This window comes from Scyliorhinus torazame, chromosome 3 (genome assembly GCF_047496885.1).
Source record: "Scyliorhinus torazame isolate Kashiwa2021f chromosome 3, sScyTor2.1, whole genome shotgun sequence".
NCBI classification, from domain to species: domain Eukaryota; kingdom Metazoa; phylum Chordata; class Chondrichthyes; order Carcharhiniformes; family Scyliorhinidae; genus Scyliorhinus; species Scyliorhinus torazame.
In genome coordinates this window covers 80883234-80907772 of record NC_092709.1, presented here as the reverse complement: position 1 = coordinate 80907772, position 24539 = coordinate 80883234, and the positions used below count along the sequence as shown (strand labels likewise).

The 24539-nt window shown below is 47.0% G+C and overlaps 1 protein-coding gene across 1 annotated transcript in view; it reads left to right on the top strand.

The window, feature by feature from the left end:
* gar1 (GAR1 homolog, ribonucleoprotein) overlaps positions 1-23392 on the top strand; it is a 28913-nt gene extending 5521 nt beyond the window's left edge. The window contains exons 2-7 of the mRNA XM_072495910.1: positions 14864-15061; positions 17202-17356; positions 18884-18943; positions 19311-19422; positions 20987-21193; positions 22800-23392. Of these exons, the coding sequence (XP_072352011.1) occupies positions 14878-15061; positions 17202-17356; positions 18884-18943; positions 19311-19422; positions 20987-21193; positions 22800-22816 (735 nt within the window). The 5' untranslated portion in view covers positions 14864-14877 and the 3' untranslated portion in view covers positions 22817-23392. The remainder of the gene's footprint in view (positions 1-14863; positions 15062-17201; positions 17357-18883; positions 18944-19310; positions 19423-20986; positions 21194-22799) is intronic.
* Positions 23393-24539: the final 1147 nt, after the last annotated feature.

Sequence of the window (24539 nt, the reverse complement as noted above, 5' to 3'; positions counted from 1 at the left end):
GCCATGAAGGTCAAACCACTCATCACACCATCCCGGCTTAAGATGGTTGACTATAACGGGAACGTTATCCCGTCCGTAGGATCTTGCCAGCTACAGGTGACTCACAAGAGGTACACGGCCACACTCCCCTTCGAAGTTGTGGGCTCATCAAAGGACTCGTTACTGGGCGCACAAGCGTGTAAGGTCCTTCACCTGGTACAGCGCATCATGTCTCTCTCTCCAGATGAGATATCCGACTTCCCGGATGCTGAGTTCCACGCGAATCTCCATTCCCTCCTCGCTCACAACCAGGAGGTTTTTGAAGGCATGGGGACATTGCCACACACGTACAAGATTCGACTCAGACCGGACGCCATCCCTGTCGTTCACGCACCTCGCAGGGTTCCTGCGCCTCTCAAAGACCGCCTCAAGGCACAACTGCAGATTCTTCAGGACCAAGGGGTCCTATCCAAGGTCACGGAGCCCACGCCATGGGTCAGCTCCATGGTCTGTGTAAAGAAGCCCTCTGGCGAGCTCCGTATATGTATAGATCCAAAAGATCTGAACAACAACATCATGCGGGAACACTATCCCATCCCAAAACGAGAAGACCTCACCAGCGAGATGGCGCGAGCCAACATATTCACTAAATTGGATGCGTCCAAAGGATTCTGGCAGATCCAACTGGACCCGGCCAGCCGAAGACTATGCACATTCAACACCCCTTTTGGCAGATTCTGCTACAACCGGATGCCATTCGGCATCATTTCGGCATCTGAAGTATTCCACCGCATTATGGAGCAGATGATGGAAGGCATCGAAGGGGTACGTGTATATGTGGACGATATCATCATTTGGTCCACCACTCCGCAGGAACACATGCATCGTCTTCGACGTGTCTTCACCCGCATACGGCAAAATGGCCTGCGTCTCAACCGTGCGAAGTGTGCTTTCGGCCAGACGGAGCTGAAATTCCTCGGGGACCACATCTCAAGGTCCGGGGTCCGTCCCGATGCAGACAAGGTTAGCGCCATCACAGCCATGCCACGACCGGCTGACAAGAAGGCTGTCTTAAGATTCCTGGGCATGGTCAACTTCCTTGGGAAGTTCATTCCCAACCTGGCTTCTCATACAACAAACATGCGCCATCTCGTAAAAAAATCGACGGAATTCAACTGGCACCAGTCGCATCAGCAGGAATGGGAGGAGCTCAAGCACAAACTGGTCACGGCACCAGTGCTGGCCTTCTTTGACGCGACTCGCCCTACAAAGATCTCAACAGACGCCAGCCAATCTGGTATTGGAGCGGTACTCCTGCAAAAAGACAGCACGTCATCATGGGCCCCGGTTGCGTATGCCTCACGAGCCATGACCCCTACCGAACAGCGCTACGCGCAAATCGAAAAAGAATGCCTGGGCTTGTTAACTGGACTGGACAAGTTCCACGACTATGTGTATGGCCTGCCACGATTCACGGTCGAAACTGACCACCGCCCCCTGGTCAACATCATTAACAAAGACCTGAACGACATGACTCCTCGCCTCCAGCGCATCTTACTCAAACTCAGGAGGTACGATTTTGAACTGATCTACACTCCGGGGAAGGAACTCATAGTGGCGGACACTCTTTCCCGAGCAGTGAGCACACCACCAGATGCGGAGGGGTTCGTGCGTCAAATTGAGGCACACGTGACTCTGACAGCAGCAAATATGCCAGCTGATGATCCTTGTCTGGCCCACATACGCGCAGAGACGGCGACTGACCCTCTGCTGCAGCGAGTGATGCGCCACATGACGGAAGGGTGGCTAAAAGGGCAGTGCCCCCAGTTTTACAATGTGCGAGATGATCTCACCAATATAGACGGGGTCCTTATGAAATCGCATAGGATCGTCATTCCACACAGTGTGCGCCAGATGATTCTTCGTCAACTACACGAAGGCCACTTGGGTGTCGAAAAATGCAGACGAAGGGCCCGGGCGGCGGTATATTGGCCGGGTATTAATGAAGACATAGCCAACATGGTGCTCAACTGCACAACCTGTCAGAGGTTTCAGCCGGCGCAACCTCCGGAAACACTTCTACCACACGAGATGGTGACGTCCCCCTGGGCGAAGGTGGGTGTTGACCTATTTCACGCGCTCGGCAGAGATTACATTGTTATTATAGACTACTTCTCAAACTACCCGGAAGTCATGCCTCTCCATGATCTGACGTCGTCCGCAGTCATTGGGGCCTGCAAGGAAACGTTTGCTCGCCATGGCATTCCAAGGACTGTCATGTCAGACAATGGACCTTGTTTTGCCAGCCGTGAATGGTCGTCCTTTGCCGCAGCATATGGTTTCACTCATGTGACATCCAGCCCTCTGCATCCACAATCGAACGGGAAGGCTGAAAAGGGTGTCCACATCGCAAAGCGGCTCCTGTGCAAGGCGGCTGATGCCGGATCGGACTTTAACCTTGCCTTGCTGGCCTATCGATCGGCCCCGTTATCCACGGGCCTCTCGCCAGCGCAGCTACTAATGGGTCGCTCCCTCAGGACGACGGTACCTTCCGTCCTGGCACCGACAACAGACCATGAGGCGGTTCTTCGGGACATGCAACTGCAGCGTGATCGCCAGAAAGGTCGGTACGACACACGAGCGACGGACCTGCCCCCCCTGTCCTCCGGAGACAAAGTACGCGTCCATCAACCGTATGGTGGCTGGTCAGCACCGGCCGAAGTCCTCCGACAAGTGGCTCCCCGCTCGTTCCTGGTTCGCATGCCGGATGGTTCCGTGCGTCGCCGCAATCGGCGCGCCCTTCGCCGACTTCCACGTTCACAGCCACACAACACGCCAGATCCTCAACAGGCTTCCGAGGATGACTTTGTGGAGCTGCCGCACATCACGCCCTTTCCATCGCCACCCATGGCCATGCCTGCACAGCAGCCGGTGGTTCTTGATCCACCCTTAAGGCGGTCAACCCGAATTCGTCGCAAACCCATTAGAATGGACTTATAATACAGTTCATATGTTTAATAAGTTGGACAATTTTACATGATAACCTGTTGTTGTTTATCGTTCCAGATGTCGTCTGACTGGACAACTGTTCAAAATTTTTTTCTTCTTCTCTCGTTCGCATTTCTGTTATGTTATGGTACAACTGGATTCATGTGACGCACTCGACATCGCCCCATGTACATAGTTCCGTCATAGACACATGCTGCACACGACACACACACACTCTTAGATGCACTCACGTCACGATCATATTTATTACCACGTAGGCACATATCTTTGTAAAAAGGGGGGATGTCATGATATTCAAACACACACATCATGATGGACACACTAACAGGCAAATCAGAGTACACAACACCACAACCAATCACAGACAAGAACACCAACCACATAAAAAGCACGAGCACGACACCTGGAGGTCAGTAGGTCTGGGGAGAAGGAAGCATGAAAGAGCTGTTGAAACACCACAAGCAGGGAGCCCCCCACGTGCAGAGTGCAAAGACCAAGTTGTAAATAGCAAGTTTAAATAAACAAGTGTTGTACCATATGCAACTGTGTTGGCTCTTCTGTGTGTTAGAACACCCAACACCACAATGGGGACATCTTAGTTAGCCCGATGTGCTGCCTCAAATTGGGCCCACTGGGCTTGATGTGTATTTTGCCGAGGAGGATGGGAGTGCTACAGTAGCCAAGGCCCGGAGGGTCATCTCCTTGCAGGATGCCTCCTCCATCTGTACCCACTCTTGATTTGGTTAGTTTACCCATCCCCTCAGTCTCTCTGCCGTTGCTGCCCACTGGTAGTACTGTAGGTTTGGTAATGCCAGGCCACCCTTGATTTTCCTCCTTTGCAGTGTCAGTTTGGGAATTCTCGGGTTCTCTCTCCCCCCTCCCCTGCCCACACACACGCACACAAATGCCTTGATTAAGCTGTCTATGCTTTGGAAAAAGGCCTTGGGGATGAAGATCGGTATGGATCTAAACAGGAAGAGGACCCTTGGCAGTACGTTCATCTTGATCGTCTGCACTCCCGCAGGGAGAGTGGGAGTGTGCCCCACCTCTGTAGGTCCGTTTTTACTTTCTCCACCAGACTGGTCACGTTCCACTTGTGGATCCGTGTCCAGTCGTGGGCTATCTGGATCCCCAGGTAGTGGAATTTGTTCTGGGCCATTTTAAATGGGAGTGCCTGCCAGCTCAGCCCCTCCCCCCTTTGGGTTCAATGGGAATGCCTCACTTTTGCCCAGACTAAGTTTGTAGCCTGAGAAGGTTCCAAACTCTTTCAGAATCTGCATGATTGCCTTCAGTCCTTCCTGCGGCTTCGAGACATATGGGAGCAGGACGGTAGCATAGTGGTTAGCACAGTTGCTTCTCAACTCCAAGGTCCCAGGTTCGATTTCGGTTACTGTCTGCGGAGTCTGCACGTTCTCCCTGTGTCTGCGTGGGTTTCCTCCGGGTGCTCCGGTTTCCTCCCACAGTCCAAAGATGTGCAGGTTAGGTGGATTGGCCCTGCTAAATTGCCCTTAGTGCCCAAAAAGGTTGGATGGGGTTACTGGATTACGGGGATAAAGTGAGGGTGTTGGGTTACGGGGATAGGGTGAACATGTGAGCTTGGGTCGGGTGCTCTTTCCGAGGGCCAGTGCAGACCCGATGGGCCGAATGGCCTCCTTCTGCACTGTAAATTCTATGATCCGCATAGAGTGAGACTCTGTGCTCTCTGTCTCCTCTCTGGATGCCCTTCCAGCTTTTTGCGTCCCGCAGGGCAATCACCAGGGGTTCGATCGCTAGCACGAACAAGAGCGAGGACAATGGGCATCCCTGCCTTGTGCCTCTTTGTGGCGAGAAGTATTCAGAGCTGGTGGTGTTGGTACGAACGCTCTCCTTGGGAGCGTTGTACAGGAGTCTCACCCAGGCGGTGAATCCCGCTCCTAGCCCAAACCGTTCCAGTACCCCGAGGAGGTAGTTCCATTTGACTCTGTCGAAGGCCATTTCTGCATCCAGGGAGACGATCACCTCTGGTGTTCTCTCCCCTGGGGATGTCGTTATTACGTTCAGCAGTCGCCTGATGTTCGCAGTGAGTTGCCTACCCTTGACAAAGCCCATTCTGTCCTCTGTGACCACCTCTGGTATGCAGCCTTTTGGCGAGGACCTTTGCGAGTATTTTCGCCTCTACATTCAGTAGCGAAATGGGTCTCTATGATCCGCATTCCGTCGGGTCTTTATCCTTTTTGGGTATCAGTGAGATTGTGGCCTGCGCTAGCGTAGGAGGCAGAGTGCCCCTTGCCAGCGAGTCCGAGAACATGTCCCTTAGGTGTGGAGCCAGGGCTTGCACAAATGTTTTATAGAAGTCCGTCGGGAGGGCTCGGGGGTGTACAGTCTCCAGTACAAGGTCTTGAATGCCTGATTGACCTCTTTTGGTTCTGATGCCAGTCTGCCTCTGCTGTTCTTTACCTGCGCTATTTCCCTCGTGGCTGCCTGCTTTCTCAGCTGGTGAGCCAGTAGGCGGCCAGCCTTGCCCCCGTGTTCGTAGAAGGTTCTCCCGTGTCTGGCGGAGTTGGTATACTGCCTTCCTGATGGATAGCAGGTTGAAGTCCATTTGCAGCTTTTTCAACTCCGCCAGCAGCTCTACGGTCGGGGGCTTGGAGTACTTTCTGTCGACCTCCAAAATGGAGTCAACCAGCTGCTGCCTGGCCGCCTTCTCTTCCCTATCTCTGCATGCCTTCTAGGCTATAATCTCTCCTCCAATCACGGCCTTCAGTGCCTCCCAAAATGTGGAGGGTGAGACCTCCCAGTTTTGGTCGTTATTAACGTGATCGCCTATGGCCCGCGATGTTTTTTGGCAGATAGCCTTGTCGGCCAGGAGGTCCGTATCCAGCCTCCATGCGGGGCGCTACTCACGGCCCATCTCCAACCTCACATCCCTGTAATGTGGTGCGTGGTCGGAGATGGTGATCGCGGAGTATTCCGCTCCTATGATTCCTGGAAGCACCGATTTTCCCCACTGCAAAGAAGTCGATACAGGTGTACACCTTGTGCACTTGCAAAAAGAACAAAAACTCCTTTTCTCCCGGGTGTAGGACCCTCCATGGGTCCACTGCCCCCATCTGCTCCATGAGTAATCCAATTCCCTAGCCATGCCAGTCTTTTTCCCTGCTCTGGGGTTTGATCGGTCGGTCCGTGGGTCATGTACGCAATTCAAATCGCCCCCCCCCCAAAAAAGATCAGTGGGCGTGTGTTGCCAATGTCGGGGATTTCCGCCATGGTCTTTTTTATAAATTCGGTGTCATTTCAGTTGGGAGCGTACACATTTACCAGTACGACTGGTGCCCCTTCCAGGACGCCACTGACCATGACGTACCGTTTCCCCTGGGTCCGTAACCGTCTTGGTCTTCGTAAACATCGTCCTCTTGCTGATCAGTATGGCTACTCCCCTAGCCCTCGTCCCGTAACATGATTGGTACGTCTGTCCCACCCAGCCCTTCCTTACCCGCAGTCGGTCCTTCTCCCTCAGGTGCTCTCTGTAGGTAGATTATGTTGGCCTTCATGCTTCTTAGGTGGGCGAAGACTCGATCTTTTCACCGGACCGTTATAAGTCCCCGTACGTTCCAGGTAACAATCCTGGGGGGAGGGTTCTGACCTCCCCCTGTCCTGTGGGATCACCCATACTTACCCGGTGGATGCGCCCCTACACTTCGGGGTTTCCCTTTGTTAGGGGGCCGTCCAAAATGGCCGTGGTCGGCGCTCACGCCATGAGGGCGGGCCCCTGCGCTCCGGGGTTTCCCTTCGCCCAGGGGGCACCCAACATGGCTACCAACTGTGTGTACGCCACGTGGTTGTGCCCCTGCACTCCAGGATCTCCCTCTGCCCAGGTGTCCTCCCGAGTGGCTGCTTGCACGCCATCTTGGTTCTTCGCCCTGCTCCATGCCTGCCGAGGCCTGTGTCTGTCTCGTTGCCTGTCTTTATCTGTCTTTTTGTTCTCGTTTTGTTCTGCCCGTCCCCGCTTCCCTCTGCCCGCCCCCCCCCCCCCCCTTTTGGCCAGGTGCTCTCTGCCCAGAGAAGTGTGCTGTGTCCTCGCTTACTGTCTGTCTTCCCGTGCTAGCCCTCCTTACGGTGGCTCCCCGCCCAGTGCTGGTCTAGCCCTGGCCCTGTTTTACCTACCCATCTCCACCCTTTATTTCACCACTTTTCCTGCTTTTCCTATTCTCACTCCCTTTTCACTGTTTCCCCTCAAACTGAGAAAAGAGACCAACCGGAAAACGAGGCAGCACAGTCTCGCACAAAAACATAGTCCATATCATTGTCTTTGTTTTCGTTCCGTCCTCCACTCTCACTCCCTTTCGTCCTCTGCCCCTGCCACTTTCATCGCTGCCGCGTCTGCTCTCCGTCCAGTTTGTTCGTTTTTACGAACTCATCGGCCTCCGCCAGGGTGCTGACGTAATGTTCTTTCCTCTGGTATGTCACCCAGAGTCTGGCAGGGAATAACATGCCAAATCGCACCCCTTTTTTGTAAAGCGACGATTTTGCTCTATTGAATTTGGCTCTTTTTTGCCAGGTCTGTCCCAATGTCCTGGTACACCCTGATTCTGTGCCCTTCCCACGAGCATGACTTCGTCTGACGGACCCACCTCAGGATTTTTTTCCCGGTCCCGGAATCGGCGCAGCTTCGCAATTATCGCCCTCGGCTGCTCCCCGGTTTTGGGTCGAGGCCGAAGCGACCTGTGAGCCCTGTCCATCTCTGGGGGAGGGTAAGGAAAGCCCTCCTTCCCCACCAGCTTGTCCAGCATTTGGCCATTGTAGCCCATTGGGTCCCTTTCCTCAATCCCCTCTGGCAGACCCACGATTTGGATGTTTTGTCGCCTGGACCTATTTTCCTGGTCCTTGACCTTCCCTTTTAGGTTCCCCTGGGCCCTTCGCCTCGGCCTCCAGAGCCACAATCCTGTCGCTCTGGTCAATTGATGCTTTCTCCTGGTCTAGGATCGTCTTCTCCTGCGCCGCTACCTTCCGTCCCAGGCCTTCTATCATGTGCTGAAGGGAGGCTATCGCTGCTGACACTCCTGATCACTTCCTTCATGGCGGTCAGTTCCTTTTTCAACACGTTCCTCCATCCGTCCCCCTGTTGCGTGTTGCGGGGGGATGGGGGTGGGGGCGGGGGCGGGGTGGTCGTAGTCTGCTCCTGTTCCACCATTCGAGTCGGTAATCTTTCCCCCTCCTGGTTCGCCTGGATCTCTGCCACGCCTCGTGGGGCCGCCGGTCCGCTCGCCCGTTATTCCTGCCCCTTTTGTTCGCAGGCATCCTCTTTCCTTCTAGTGCTGTTGGTGCCTGGTGTGTTCGGGTGGGTTTTAGGAGGCTCTTTGGGCCAAAGGGACTGGTTTAACACACTGGGCTAAATCGCTGGCTTTGAAAGCAGACCAAGGCAGGCCAGCAGCACGGTTCAATTCCTGTACCAGCCTCCCCGAACAGGCGCCGGAATGTGGCGACTAGGAGCTTTTCACAGTAACTTCATTGACGCCTACTTGTGACAATAAACAATTTTCATTCATTTTTCAAATCTCAAGTAAATTTACTGTGTTGGGTCTGACTGGGAGGAGAGCCACCTGACGTGCATCCCTGGAAGGATCAAAGGCAGAATCTATTTGGGTGGAGCTAAGAAATAGTAGAGGTACCGTTACACTGTGTATTCTATAGGCCACCAACTAGTGGGAAAGATATGTAGGAATACATTTGCAATGACATTGCAGAGTGGTGAAAAACTAGAGTCGTTAAAATGGGTGTACTTTAGTTATTCTGATATAAACTGGGATAGTAATCGTGTAAAGGGCAGAGAGGTAGAAGAGTTTCTAAATTGCATCCAGGAGAATTTTATGCACCTATGTTTCCAATCCGTGTTTGTGTCGGTTTCCTCCGGGTGCTCCGGTTTCCTCCCACAGTCCAAAGATGTGCAGGTTAGGTGGATTGGCTATGCTAAATTGCCCTTCGTGTCCAAAAAAGGTTAGGTGTAGTTATAATTATTGTTATTAATTATAACAATATTGGGCGGGAACTGAAGAACCTAGATTGGGGGCGGATGTTTGAGGGTAAATCAACATCTGACATGTGGGAGACTTTCAAGTGTCAGTTGAAAGGAATTCAGGACCGGCATGTTCCTGCGAGGAAAAAGGATAAATACGGCAATTTTCGGGAACCTTGGATAACGAGAGATATTGTAGGCCTCGTCAAAAACAAAAAGGAGGCATTTGTCAGGGCTAAAAGGCTGGGAACAGATGAAGCCTGTGTGGAATATAAGGAAAGTAGAAAGGAACTTAAGCAAGGAGTCAGGAGGGCTAGAAGGGGTCACGAAAAGTCATTGGCAAATAGGGTTAAGGAAAATCCCAAGGCTTTTTACACGTACATAAAAAGCAAGAGGGTAGCCAGGGAAAGGGTAGCCAGGGAAAGGGTTGGCCCACTGAAGGATAGGCAAGGGAATCTATGTGTGGAGCCAGAGGAAATGGGCGAGGTACTAAATGAATACTTTGCATCATTATTCACCAAAGAGAAGGAATTGGTGGATGTTGGGTCTGGAGAAGGGTGTGTAGATAGCCTGGGCCACATTGAGATCCAAAAAGACGAGGTGTTGGGCGTCTTGAAAAATATTAAGGTAGATAAATCCCCAGGGCCTGATGGGATCTACCCCAGAATACTGAAGGAGGCTAGAGAGGAAATTGCTGAGGCCTTAACAGAAATCTTTGGATCCTCACTGTCTTCAGGTGATGTCCCGGAGGACTGGAGAATAGCCAATGTTGTTCCTTTGTTTAAGAAGGGTAGCAAGGAAATTCCAGGGAACTACAGGCCGGTGAGCCTTACGTCAGTGGTAGGGAAATTACTGGAGAGAATTCTTCGAGACAGGGTCTACTCGCATTTGGAAGCAAATGGACGTATTAGTGAGAGGCAGCATGGTTTTGTGAAGGGGAGGTCGTGTCTCACTAACTTGATAGAGTTTTTCGAAGAGGTCACAAAAGTGATTGATGCAGGTAGGGCAGTGGATGTTGTCAATGTGGACTTCAGTAAGGCCTTTGACAAGGTCCCTCATGGTAGACTAGTACAAAAGGTGAATCACACGGGATCAGGGGTGAGCTGGCAAGGTGGATACTGAACTGGCTAGGTCATAGAAGGCAGAGAGTAGCAATGGAAGGATGCTTTTCTAATTGGAGGGCTGTGACTAGTGGTGTTCCGCAGGGATCAATGCTGGGACCTTTGCTGTTTGTAGTATATATAAATGATTTGGAGGAAAATGTAACTGATCTGATGAGTAAGTTTGCAGACGACACAAAGGTTGGTGGAATTGTGGATAGCGATGAGGACTGTCAGAGGATATAGCAGGATTTAGATTGTTTGGAGACTTGGGCGGAGAGATGGCAGATGAAGTTTAATCCGGCCAAATGTGAGGTAATGCATTTTGGAAGGTCTAATGCAGGTCGGGAATATACAGTGAATGGCAGAACCCTCAAGAGTATTGAAAGTCAGAGATCTAGGTGGACAGGTCCACAGGTCACTGAAAGGGGCAACACAGGTGGAGAAGGTAGTCAAGAAGGCATACGGCATGCTTGCCTTCAATGGCCGGGGCATTGAGTATAAGAATTGGCAAGTCATGTTGCAGCTGTATAGAACCTTAGTTACGCGACACTTGGAGTATAGTGCTCAATTCTGGTCGCCACACTACCAGAAGGATGTGGAGGCTTCAGAGAGGGTGCAGAAGAGATTTACCAGAATGTTGCCTGGTATGGAGGGCATTAGCTATGAGGAGCAGTTGAATAAACTCGGTTTGTTCTCACTGGAACGACGGAGGTTGAGGGACGACCTGATAGAGGTCTACAAAATTATGAGGGGCATAGACAGAGTGGATAGTCAGAGGCTTTTCCCCAGGGTAGAGGGGTCAATTACTAGGGGGCATAGGTTTAAGGTGCGAGGGGCAAGGTTTAGAGTAGATGTATGAGGCAAGTTTTTTACACAGAGGGTAGTGGGTGCCTGGAACTTGGTGCCGGAGGAGGTGATGGAGGCAGGGACGATAGTGAAAGGGGCATCTTGACAAATACATGAATAGGATGGGAATAGAGCGATACGGACCCAGGAAGTGTAGAAGATTGTAGTTTAGTCGGGCAGCATGGTCGGCACGGGCTTGGAGGGCCGAAGGGCCTGTTCCTGTGCTGTACTTTTCTTTGTTCTTTGTACGGGGATAGGGTGGAGGTGTGGGAATAGGGTGGATGTATGGGCTTAGGTAGGGTGCTCTCTCCGAGGGCCGGTGCAGACTCGATCGGCCGAATGGCCTCCTTCTGCACTAAGTTCTATGATCCAGTGAAGATTTTTGAATCTGGTTCTGGGAAATGAGGTGGGCCAAGTGAATTAAGTGTCAGGGTGAACATTTAAGGGATGGTGAACCATAGCATCACATGATTTAGGTTAGTAATGGGAAAGATAATCTGGGACAAAATATCGCTTGGACAAATGTGGATTGTTTAAGGCAAGCCAAATTTACAGATTGTTTGCCTAACAACCATATCTGGATCATTAATGGAAATAATGAACTGTAACAATCCTCACACTGATCCCTGTACTAACGACCTGCCTCCAGATCAAAATCCACCTACAATAACTGTCTCGTTGGGGCCTTCCAGTCAGTTCTCGCTCAAAGTACAGAAGACTTTCGTGAATACTTGAAGCTTTGATTTGTCGAGAACCGACTTATATGGTACTTAATGTGGGTTTACCTCAATTGCAATATTGGACTTCATCGAACAATATGAATGCTGCGAGAATTGTTTTCATTTGCGATGGATTACCTGAAAAGGTGGTAGAAGCAGATTTAATATCCTTCAAAAGAGAATTGGGTAAATACTTGAAAGCAGAAATTTGCAGGGCTATGATAAAGGGCAGAGATTTGAGCCATTCAATTAGTCCTATGAGCAATAACAATGGACCAAAAGAAGCAATATTTGAAGCACAGTCATGGCAATTGGCCCTGATATGTAATTCTGTGTCTGAATAATCATATAGCATTCCCAATGATTCCCTCAAGAATATTTGTTATTCCCGCTGTCCAGTGGCCTCCTTCCAGTCTAAAGAAACAACCCTAGCTTCTAACTCGCTGATGAAATACAGGCCGGGATTGACACTGTACTTGTTCCCTCCTCTCTCTGGATTCACAGGTGGATATCATCTGGATTGGCTGTCCTGACTTTTTTAATATGCTGAATTCTATCTGAAACATTCCTAATATTAGCTAGAATATTTTGGCTGTCCTATCTATTTATTTTATCTGGATGATGAAGAAACTGAAATGGTGGGTATCATGATTAGCATGGGGCTGAAGGCATAATCTACTTTCTGAGGCCAGGGAAAAGAGACATGGACCTGAAATTTCAGGATGACGAGCGTTCAAAGCCTGTCATCCAAAATGTCGACGGGGATCACATCCCCGCCAACTCCTGACTGGCCTGCTGCCATTTCACGCTCCTAGTGAGCATTGATTGGCAGCAGGCGGAACTTCGAACTGCACTTGGAAGGAACTCCTATCTTGGAGAGCTGTCCGCCTAATCCAGGCACAGTGCTGCAGTGGTCAGAAGATGTACTGCAATGCCGTGCCTGAGACCAAATCCTGGAACTGCATTGATGGTAAGTATTGGGGTCACAAGGTGGGGTGATCGCACTGTCAGTGGATGGGCGGTGTGGAGGTCTCCGGTCTTAGAGGGGAGCGTACCCTCCATCTGAATGGGCCTTCCAATCGAGGCTCTTTCTGATCATCGAGACCTGGTGAGAAATAATGGGGAGATGGGCGGGTTTCCCACCCGATGCCCTGTCCGCCCCACGGTGAAATCTCGTCTGACTCAGGGTAGGATCCAGGAGAGAATCCTGTCGGTGCTATTTTTCTATAAATGTTCTTTTATTGGGCTTTTGAACAAAGTATATTTACCGTTATGTACACAGAATAAGAAACAACTGGCAAAATTATTTACAACACATAAGTAGGCAATTGTTTGTAGGGGGAGGGGCCTGGAGACTGGAGAGGTAAATATACATTTGGTTGCCGGAGAAACAATTACAGTGGCCAATACTCGAATGGGTTTGGTGTTGGTGTTGTCACTTGCTTCTCCCGGACGGATCTCGCTGCCGTTGTCGTCTCGCGCTCACCTCCGCTTCAGCCGTTCCTCCCATCTTTCGCCTGTATTCTCCTTGTTCTCTGTTCCTGGAGATGCCAAGTTTGTTGTCGTATCCCGTGCCCTCCTTCCGGCTGTCATTTCCCTGCCTCCCCGCCCACCTCCCTGGTTCTCCTCTCTTGTTCCCTGTCCCTTCCCTCTTCCTCCCCCCCCCCCCCCCCCTCCCCTCCTGTGGTTCGCCTTTCTTTTCTCTTAGGTTTAGCTGTCCACCCCCCTCTCCCGGTCTATCTCTCCCTCTCGTGCTTTGGCTACTTTCTCCTGACTTTTGGCTACCTGGCTATTCTTCTGCTTGTTCATTGGCCACAAACAAGTCCCGGGACAATTGGGTGAATGGCTCCCACGTTCTGTGGAAGCCGTCGTCTGACCCTCGGATGGCGAATTTGATTTTCTCCATTTGGAGAGATTCCGAGAGGTCGGACAGCCAGTCTGCAGCTTTGGATGGTGCTGCTGACTGCCAGCCAAACAGGATTCTATGGCAGGCGATCAGGGAGGCAAAGGCAAGGGCATCCTCCCTCCTCCCAAGGAATAGATCTGGCTGGTCTGATACCCCGAAGACCGCCACTTTCGGGCATGGCTCCACCCTCATCCCCACCACTTTGGACGTTTGCTGCGAAGAAGGCTGTCCAGTACCCCGCAAGTCTGGGGCAAGACCAGAATATGTGGGCGTGGTTGGCCGGGCCTCCTTGGCATCGTTCACATCTATCCTTCACCTCCGGGAAGAACCTACTCATACGGGTTCTTGTTAAGTGGGCTGTATGGACCACTTTTAGCTGCGTCAGGCTGAGCCTTGCGCACGTGGAGGTGGTGTTGAACGTGTGCAGTGCTTCGCTCCAGAGTCCCCACCCTGTTTCAATCCCCAGGTCCTCCTCCCATTTCTTTCTTGTTGCGTCCAGTACGGTGTCGGCCCTTTCTACCAGTCATACATGTCGCTACAGTTTCCTTTATCAAGTATGCTTGCGTCCAGTAACTCTTCCAGTAATGTCTGTCCTGGCGGTCCTTGTCTCCTTCCGCAGGAAGTTTTTGAGTTGTAGATACCTTAGCTCGTTCCCCTGGCTAGCTGGAATTTATCTGTCAGTTCGTCCAGTGTTGCGATCCTGCCGTCCGTGTATAGGTCCCTGACTGTTGGTGTCCTTCCGTCCTGTCCCCACCTTTTGAAGGTGGCGTCAGTTAGCGCTGGTGTGAACCTATGGTTGTTGCAGATGGGAGCTTTGTCCGACATTTTGGTCAGGCCAAATTGCTGCCGTAGTTGGTTCCAGGATTGGTGGGTGGCTATCACCACCTGGCTGCTGGAGTGTTTTTTGGTGTGGTGCCTCATCATTTTATTTCACTGCATTTCCTGGAAGCAATCAAGTCATGATTTGTTCTTGTTGGACTGAAACATACCAATTAGTTGACAGTCTTGAATATGTTCTGAGACGCATTGCCAGTCTGACAACAAGCATTATCTTTATCCCTGTCTGCCTCAGATAATTAAAATGGCCCATCTTTGCACTGTTTTATCATTAAATGTATTACGACCTACACAATACCCTGTTGGAACAATACCATTTGAAAGTGCTGAAATCAGATGGCTCTGCTTGCCTCTTAGCAACCCATTCATGGTGAATTCTGTACCCTGGGATTTACTGTATGCTCTGTTCCAGTCTTTAATTGAAAGAATCAATACTCACCTGCTGACTAATCCTTTTTTTTTTTCGTTTCAGAATTGTTGATTGAAATGTCTTTTCATGGAGGTAGGGGTGGTGGAGGAGGAGGTGGTTTCGGCAGAGGAGGAGGCGGCTTTGGAGGAAGAGGAGGCGGTTTTGGTGGAGGAAGAGGAGGTCGCGGTGGTGGAGGTTTCCGTGGGGGTGGGCGAGGAGGCTTCAATAGATTTGATCAGGGACCTCCTGATTACGTAGTAGGTAAGGACGTTACAATAGTCTAAAATACCACTATCCTAAACCGAAGGTTAATTGCAGTTCCGGTAAATATTTGAAATACTTCTGTGGCTCAGTCTTAATCCACTTGGCATAATGATCAAAATTTTTCAGAGATTAGTCAGGCGGATTGGCTAAAGAGGTTACCAACTATTTGGTATTTATTGATGACACAAATAACTTAAATGCTGCAGCAGGTAATGCTTCAGATCTCATGCTGTCCCTAGTTAAAAAGAAAAAGCAGAGCCGAATGTTGGAGAGTATTCTTATTGATGATGGGATCCTGGTTTTCTCTCTACTCTGCACTTCCTAAAGCAAATCGTAATGATCTACGGTGGTGCAGCTTAAAATGGTTCACATCACAAGTGCCTCATTGTTATTGTAGACCTTGCTTTCTAAAGAACATTGCCTCTATGAATTAGCATGAGTTTTCCATGTGCACTATGCACCGTTGGTCACTTTCCACACCAGTGTTAATGAAGTGAGGTGGCACGTATCGGTGCATCCCCTCTGTGCCCGAAGATACGCAGTGTGTGATGTCATGATGCTAGTGACCTGAGTGAGTTGATAAAATGTCAGGATACCAAATTGGGCCAACACAATAGTTGTAGTGGCAGTAGCCCCAATACAACGTGCTTTGCAGGTGAGGAGGAGGCGGAGAAGTTCTGCAAGGAGGAAGGAGAAGGCCCTACCCGCAAAGGATCTTCTGGGAGATCCAGTCCTTCATAGCAATGAGTCAACAGCAGTGCTGAGGGAGGATACAAAAATAGACCCGTCAAAACAATATATCCATCTTAATTGTCCATTACAAAGTTCTCTTGTTCACATCAAACAAAACAGCCAATAGAAAATACCTTTAGCCAACAGCTTTATCTCCTATCACATCAATGAAACAAAACAAAAGCCTAATTATTTTTGCATCACCATTGTGCCTGGCTTTGTCTGATCTAGCTACAGTGTGCTACTCTGGTGACTACAGAATGGCTGGTGGAAGGCTACTGCCTCTCACAAGGGGAAACTTCAGCTGGTCTTCCACGATGCCCTAGAGCAGCTTTGGGCATCAAGAGCTCAACTTCAGACAGCACCATCTCGGCATGGGTGAGAGCAATCAGGGCTGGCTGGCCGAGTGGCAACAGCCGGGCACAGAGATTGCCATTGGTGGGAACACTGCTATCATACTGAGAGAGAGCAGCTGAGTCACGCTCCATGGCCTCCGTGCATTGGCCCCAGGCTGGCACCTCCGAAATCCTTAGAACCTTCTAGAAAACAGATTTCTGTGAGAGACTGAGACTGTATATCCTGCTGGGCAATGAGATCTGCACCCACGACGGCAGCAATTGTAGCCTGCATGGCAGCAGCCAGGGATCTTGTGACCACGATCTGAGTTTCCACTGAAGCACTGGCTCATTGGAAGCTATTTATGCTGCTGTGCAACTCAGATGGTGCTCATGAGGTCCTTGGTTGTGCTGCAGTGACTAGCAGACACACCACCATGGATCAGTCTGGATGTGCTGATCAAGAGGTTGTATGGCTGAAAGGATGGCCTCTAAGCTGTGTATGATGCCCTGTGCCGTGTTGAAGCTCGACTCCTCCCATGATGTGACCTTGTTTCTGATCTGTCTCGTCTGACAATGCACTGAGCATCTCACCATGCATTATCATGGTTTCCCTGCAGTTCATCCCAATGAGGTCTCCATCTGAGTTTCCTGTAGGTGAAACTGCCTGTGAAATCACACTCTGGGGAGTTTGTACATGAGCTGACCTATTAGCCTGCCCTAGGTGCAGCCATAAGTGGTCGAGAACTCTGATCTCAACTCTATACAGGCCTTTTAAGGATCATGCAGTGCTGTTATCTGAACTGCCGACTGCAAGTGTTAGGTTCAGTCAGTATCCAATATTTACATTCCTTTAAGAATCATTTTCAGGAGACTCTTGGTAACATTGACGGAGTCTGAGTGGAGCAGTGAATCGGCACACTTTTGCCTCTTGTATGTTAACCAAAAATAGTGGGAGGAAAACGTTTAATGGTGTGTTTAGTTCTGTGTATATCATGGTTTACATTAAATCTGCGAATCAGAATTTGAGATTATACTTGTCTAACACTTGCTATTTTAAAAAAATACAGAATTAGGACATTTCATGCATCCTTGTGAAGATGAAATTGTTTGCAAGTGCACTTCAGAAGAAAATAGAGTCCCGTATTTCAACGCACCGGTTTACTTGGAAAACAAAGAACAGATTGGAAAAGTTGATGAAATATTTGGGCAGCTCAGAAATTTTGTATCCTTTTTTTTGAGTTGGTTTTGGGAAAGACCCTGAGCTAATGTGGCAACACATAAATGCTGATTATGATGTAACGCTATAATATTGTATTGAAGGTATAGTACCAGCCAGTATTATGCTTCTGTCAGGCTCATTCCAATGGCACCCCTATCACATTATCTGACTGCACACTAGGTTAAATGTGGGCATACTTTTTTAATTCTGTTCATTTTACATTATGGCAAGAATCCTAAATGGAAACATGAATGATGAAGCTGAGGAATTCTGGGCTGGAGAACTGTTTCACTTTGCACTCTACTCCTCAGCAACAGGTTCAGTAAGGGTTAGCCATAACTTCAAGAAAAGTACTCCTTCCTGCATGTGTGTTTTCATTTTGGCTCGCTTACTATGCTGGCATTGTTTTGAATTGTGGTATCGACTCTTTTCCTCAGTAAACCATGTCATTAGACCCTTCCTTCTCCAGTCAGCCCAAACCCACCTCCCGCAACTAATCTCATCTAACACCTTTATACCCAGTATAGGGAGAATGTGGGTTTGGGGTGAGACTGGGCCCATTTCTGAGAATTAAAACTAGCCAGCCTCCTTTGTTGTCTTTTGCTGCTTTCGAGTGCACTGTTGATAAATACTGTACCAGGACCTACGAAGGTTGTGGCGGATAGTCAATGCAGAATCCATATTTTTAAAGGATTAAAGTGTTTCTCAAGATCAATGTGAAAAGCGAAATCACTTTTTCCAATTAAGGGCCAATTTAGCGTGGCCAATCCTGCACATCTTAGGATTGTGGGGCGAAACCCAAGCAAACACGGGGACAGTGACCCAGAGCCAGGATCGGACCTCTGCCATGAGGCAGCAGTGCTAACCACCGCCACCATGCTGCCCTAAAAACGAAACAGTCATAAAGAATTTTCAATTATCTGGACAAAAAGCAATCATTAAAAATGTTTTTGACCGAGTGGGATGCAAACACAAGTTGCTGCAATTTGAATCCTTTTGTGTACTGACGCCTGATGCACTGGTATAAGTTTTTTTAAGTGTGAATTTCCCCCATTTTGTTTTGCTTCCTCTTTACACTCCCTTCTGCTTGCCTCTCATTTTGGCTGTGCTACTTTCGGGAGGATGGGGTGAGCAAATGTCAGAATGAGAAGGAGAAATTCTATGGAAGTTTATTCCTGGGCTGGTCAGAGCAGATTGTTTGCAGGATGTACAACTTGAGGACAGGCACAGAGACTGATGCAAATTAAATACTTCCATAGTTCCTTTTTTCTTCTTTAAATTTTTTTTAGCGTATCCAATTCTTTTTTTCCAATTAACGGGCAACTTTAGCGTGGCTAATCCACGTACCTTGCACATCTTTTTGGCTTGTGGGGGTGAGACCCACGCAGACACTGGGAGAATGTGCAATGTTAACTCATGTTTAAACTACAGTTATTATGTTATGTGGTGTATGATTGAAGTAGTCTCTTATTTGGTTACAATTACGTATAAAGTAATGCTATCTAATTTACCCTTAACTGAAACTAACAGTATTTTTCAGTTAAATTATCAGATAACATGAAAGCTACATCCTTTAAGAAACTACAAAAGGTGGGTTTTCTAAGGAAAATGGTGGCAAGTTATTCTGCTTTTGAAAATATAAGTGATTGCAGAATGATTGGGAATATTGTACAGATGCCGAAGAAACGGGGCTCGGTTAACAGCTATTTCTTCAGCTCTGGTTGAAATTATAATTTTTACAAATGGCCCAGAAAATTCTACCTAACGATATTTGGATGTCCTGCAAATATGTGAACACCATATAAAATCCCGAAATACAAATGTAAAAATGCCCTCTTATTATTAGTTTCTCTTTCTTCTTTGGAGCAAAGTAAAAGCAGCTGTTTAAAAAAGGAGCAGACATATGTGAAACCACCCCTTTTTGGCTGCACTTAGTTTGATCTTTCTTTTCCTGTAGTTTTTTGTTGATCCAGCAAAACTACTCCCGCTTCAACGATTTTTGCCCCGGCCAGCTGGTGAAAAGGGCCGAGGAAGGGGAGGTCGTGGAGGAGGACGAGGGGGTCGAGGCGGTAAGAAGTTCTCCATTAATTGATATCATCGGTAACACTGGTTACCTTGGTAAGAGCAGTAGGTTTGTTGTGCAGCATAAGGCAGGCGGAGATTAATGGAAGTGAGGAGTGTTATATTCCTGATAACCAATCGGTGAAGGGAAAAAAAAGCTAATCTTGGTACAGATTTATTTAGTGTGATTCATTATACGTACATACCTCATCGCTTGATTGCACTCTCTCACATGTCAGTAAGTGTCTCTTGTGCGCTCAAGTCACCATCCAATCAATGCCATCCACCTCTATACTTAGTTCAATTGAGACAATTAATATGGGCTGACCATATGCACGTGAAGCTTCTAGTTTGTTGATTGAATGACAAAATAAAGGTGATGCTAGAGTTAACACTTTTCCCCCATATAACATTTCAACCATTAGATGCAAGTACAGTGATAACAAAAGACTGCTAATTAGTCTCTCAAAACAGTTAATGTTTGTGCCCTAGCGTATGAAAAGCATCAAAATGAATGTTGGGGTCAAGGTAGGACAAGACGAGCTTCTACATGAGTCACACATTAAGCACTTGTAGGGTAACTGCAGCCCCAGCTTGGCTACAGCAGTCCACACTCTCCGATCTCGTTACATTATAATTGAGAGCGAGCTTTACTGTGTAACCTGAATTCAATATATGCTGTGGTGTAATAAAAAAAATTGCAATGAAAAAGTCAACTTAAAAAGATTTTGTAAGCATGCAATAACGTTTCTTAATTTATTTAAAAAAAATGTTTTTCCTGATTGGCTCAGCAATGAGGTTTTATTTTTAAAGGGATGATGGACAAAATTAAGGTGGTTTCAATGACTGATGGTGTAGTCGATCCCCAGGAAATTTCTATGGAGTTATTTAGAAACATAGATTGTGCCACGTCAGCAAATGTGGCACATTGTTTCAGACCGAGAAAGAGCAATCTAGTCTTAATACCCTTTCACAATTCCTTAGATCGTTTTTTTTATATGACTTAGAAGAGATATTGAGGTTGTTGTGCAATTTACATTTCCATATGCCTGTGACATTCGGATATGGACTTGAAGGGCTGAATGGCCACCTTCATTGTCATAATAACCATGCTACCAATCTGAGCTTTTGCCCTCTGCAAAATAGCTAACAATTAGGAGACACCTTTTTATATGGTCTCTGGAAAATGTTATTTTTGTAGTTAACGGGTAAATTTTTTAACGTGGATTTTTTTTTTGTTTTGCTCAGAAACTAGACTGTCAAATTTAATACTGTGCGTTTTTACCCAGTAATTCTAATGAGGAGCCATAACTCACCAAAACATTAAATACACCATTTTGATGATTGATTCTTCTGAATGTGTATAAATTTGGAAATTTTGTTTCTGTAAAGTTGAAGTTCAGCAATCCTTGGCAATGATGAAAGGACATTACTGAATATTTTATTTGTAGTTGTAAAATTTAAGCCCTTAAATTATTAAAATAATTTGAGCCGGTGACATTTTTGAATCGAAGAACTTTGATCGATTACATTTTTTCTCGTCTTATCATTTCATTTTTGCTTCTTATCCAGGCGGTTTCAGAGGAGGCAGGGGGGGAGGCGGTTTCCGAGGAGGCAGAGATGGAGGCGGTTTCAGAGGAGGCAGAGATGGAGGCGGTTTCAGGGGAGGCAGAGATGGAGGCGGTTTCAGAGGAGGCAGAGATGGAGGCGGTTTCAGAGGAGGCAGAGATGGAGGCGGTTTCAGAGGAGGCAGAGATGGAGGAGGACGTGGTTTTAGAGGTAAGCGCGAAGTGCCAGAAAATGTCATGGATGCCTTATACCTTCAATATTTCACAATCACTTTTCTCATTTAAATGTTCACAATCCTTTAAACGGTTGTACAATATTTGAGTAAAGTTCCATAGACGTTTGAACCCAGAAGGAGGTAATTTTCCCATTTTAGCAGTGGCAGCTCTGAGAGTAACCTGAAACTAATGCCATAGCCCCCCTCTTCTCCATCATAGCTCTATCTTTCTCTCCTTTTTTGGTATTTATTGAATTTTACCAATCCAGATCCAATGTTGTCTGTGTAAGCCACTCCCTGTGGCAAGGCATTCTACATTGCAACAAACTTGTCCATAAAGAAATTTCTTCTATTGCTCATCACTCTTGGTGACTATCTTAAATTGAAGAATCCTTGTCACTGACTCCCAAACCAAAGGGAAATGAACATTAGGGTTCACTCCCTTCAAAACACAGTTCAATTTTTGAGCATTCCTGAGGAAATAGCTCGAGTATCTCCAGTCTCCCCATATATTTAAAGTTTTCCTAGAACCCCGACAGTGCAGAAGGAGACCATTCAGCACATTGAGTCTGCATCGACCCTCTGAAAGAACGCCCTATCTAGGCCCACTTCCCCGTAAACCTGTAACCCCATCAAACCTGCACATCTTGGATACAAAGGTGAAATTTAGCATGCCCAATCCACCTACCCTGCACATCTTTGGACTTTCTCTTGCATCATCCAAGTGAGTGTACACAAAGTGTTCTCCAACTCTTTTGCCCTTTCTGTAATGAGGTGCCCAAACCCTTTCTGTAATGAGGTGCCCAAAATGACACATCCCGCTCTATAACTGGGATAACCAATGTTTTGTTCATAATTACTTCTTTACACTGATACTCTGTTCTCCTACTTATAAAATCTCAAATTCTATATATCCTTTTTAATGTTTTTTACCTACCCATGCATTCTCAGGGAATTATATGTATTTATGAAGTACATGCCCTACTGCTCCAGCCAGTTCTGTTCGTTCATCATATCCCACAATAATGTTCTATTGCATTGTATGGTTCCATTATGGCATTTTGTTGCCATAATGAATTACTGCACATTTTAAATTGCATTTACCACCGTTCCATTTATTCCAGTAGACTATCCATTTTTAAATCTTTTACCATTCTCCTTGCTGTTTTCCCAAAATCTCCCACTCTCGTGGGAGACAACAACGATTACATTTCCTATGCCAAAGTTAAAACTCTTTATATATGCCCAGAAAAAAAATGAACCCAGCACTGATCCTCAGTTACAACATTTCCCAGCCTTCTCCAGTGTGAACAACCATTTGTCCTAATTCCCTATTTCTTGTCTGTCAGACATGTACGTTTCCTCTTTTACACCTGGATATTTCTAACAGGTCTCCAGTGAGACACCCTGTCAAATGCCTACTGAAGGTTCATCTGCTGCATTGCCTTTATCTGCCTAGTTTGTTCCTGCAAAGAAGTGCAAGCACTAACCTTTTCCAGTGGGGTCACTTGTAGATGTGCAATGTTTTCCCTTGTATATAGCTTGTCATGATTTGCTCTGTTACTATGTTTGTGATTGATATCCCATTATTTACCCTAATAGGTGGAGGCGGAAGGTGAAATTACAAATATTTGAAGATTGGGCAGCAACCCACAAGTTTTAATCCTCCTTATTTTGCCAGATATGAACTACAACAAGTTGAAGTTTTTTTAAATAAAAAATTGTGGTTTATTGTATGCAAGAGGTTTTTGTATTATTTGCATAGTGATAAATCACGGCCGGAATTCTCTGGCCGCTCACTGGCGGCGGGATTCTCTGGTCCTGCCGGCAGTGCACAACCGCCCGCGGGACAGATATTGCTGCCGCCAGCGAACGGCGCGCTGCCTCCCACTGCCTAGAATCACGTGACTGGGAGGCTGGAGAATCCCGCCCAAATCTGTATGTATTGATATAAATGTATTTAAGGGTCCACGGTGCCACTCCATAATTTGTTTATAAAGTGATGGAAATATCAATGCAACTAGTTCTGAACACATTTGTGCACATGTATACAAAGAAAGTAGTTAGTATTGAACCAAGTAGTTTGTATTGTACAATGTTCCACTGATTATTAAAAAAAACTTGGTCTTTAAAATAGTACAGTTTGAGAATGTTTCAGAACAACATTTCTTTTAAAATAAATGTTTTTACATAAACTTGTGAGCATATTTTTTAGCTGAGAGTCACCTGACTGAGACCATGCACAAGTAGTCCAAGCAGGGTGCAATTGTTGGAACTACGTTAACATAAAACATTCAAACCTTTTCAGTCTGGGGGGCTGAGAGGGTGCCCCATTAAATATTGTGCTTAATTTTTGAAAAGTAATTTATCCAAATGAAAACAGTGTAGATATTTTGCTACATGGTAGTAAATTGCATGCTAGCACCCAAGTCAATAGGTGGAAATGGTTTATCTAGGTCCTGCATTTGCATCCCCAAAAGTGTGAAAGAATGCTTTTACAGTTGGCACCATTGTCTCTGGATGGGAAGTTTTAGATACCTCGATGGATTCTTTGGGTTTGAAATGAGGGACTGGCAAACTCTGAAAACGTAGGGTGGAAATTAGACTGCATACTTAAAAATTCTGGCTGCCCATAGATCACCTATCAAAATTGGAACTAACAAGTTCACCTTTTAATATTAATCCGTTGTACTTTTAGAACCTTTTGTAACAATTTTATCTTGGATCAGTTTGACTCTTGTAATGGTTACATCACCCTCCTGGCTGAGTCCCAACTTCTCTACACCCTTAGCTTAAAATCTAGGTAACCTTTGTATAAAAAGCTCGAGAGAAAACACTGCAAACCCAGTCTGGTAATTGACGGACGTTTCTCCTTCAGATCTGACTCCAGTCTTCAACAGAAATGCAACATCGTTATTAGACCTCTTTGTTTTTTTTTGAAAAGGGTGAATTATCTAATTTTAAAAACCACCTAACAGATACATCATTACATATTGACAGGCACCCATTTAATTGGAGAAAATTATGAAAGAAAGTTCAATATTTTAAGGACTAAGTTCATCCTTTGTGTTTCCTTAACTACCGTTGGGTCTTATTTAATCTACAACATTTCTCGGAAACCTTCCCTCCACATTCTCTTTCAGTCCTGTGAAACCGATCCGTTTTTTTAAAGACTTTTATTTGGGCCGAATAGATTATTTTTCATATGTTCCAGAAAATTGTTAACAAGGTTTTCTAGATTTTGAATATTGTCATGCAAACTTAAAATAATGAACTGTTAATCATGTAGATTGAACCAACTGCACGGCTTTTTAAAAAAAATTTAATTATTTTTCTCTAGCT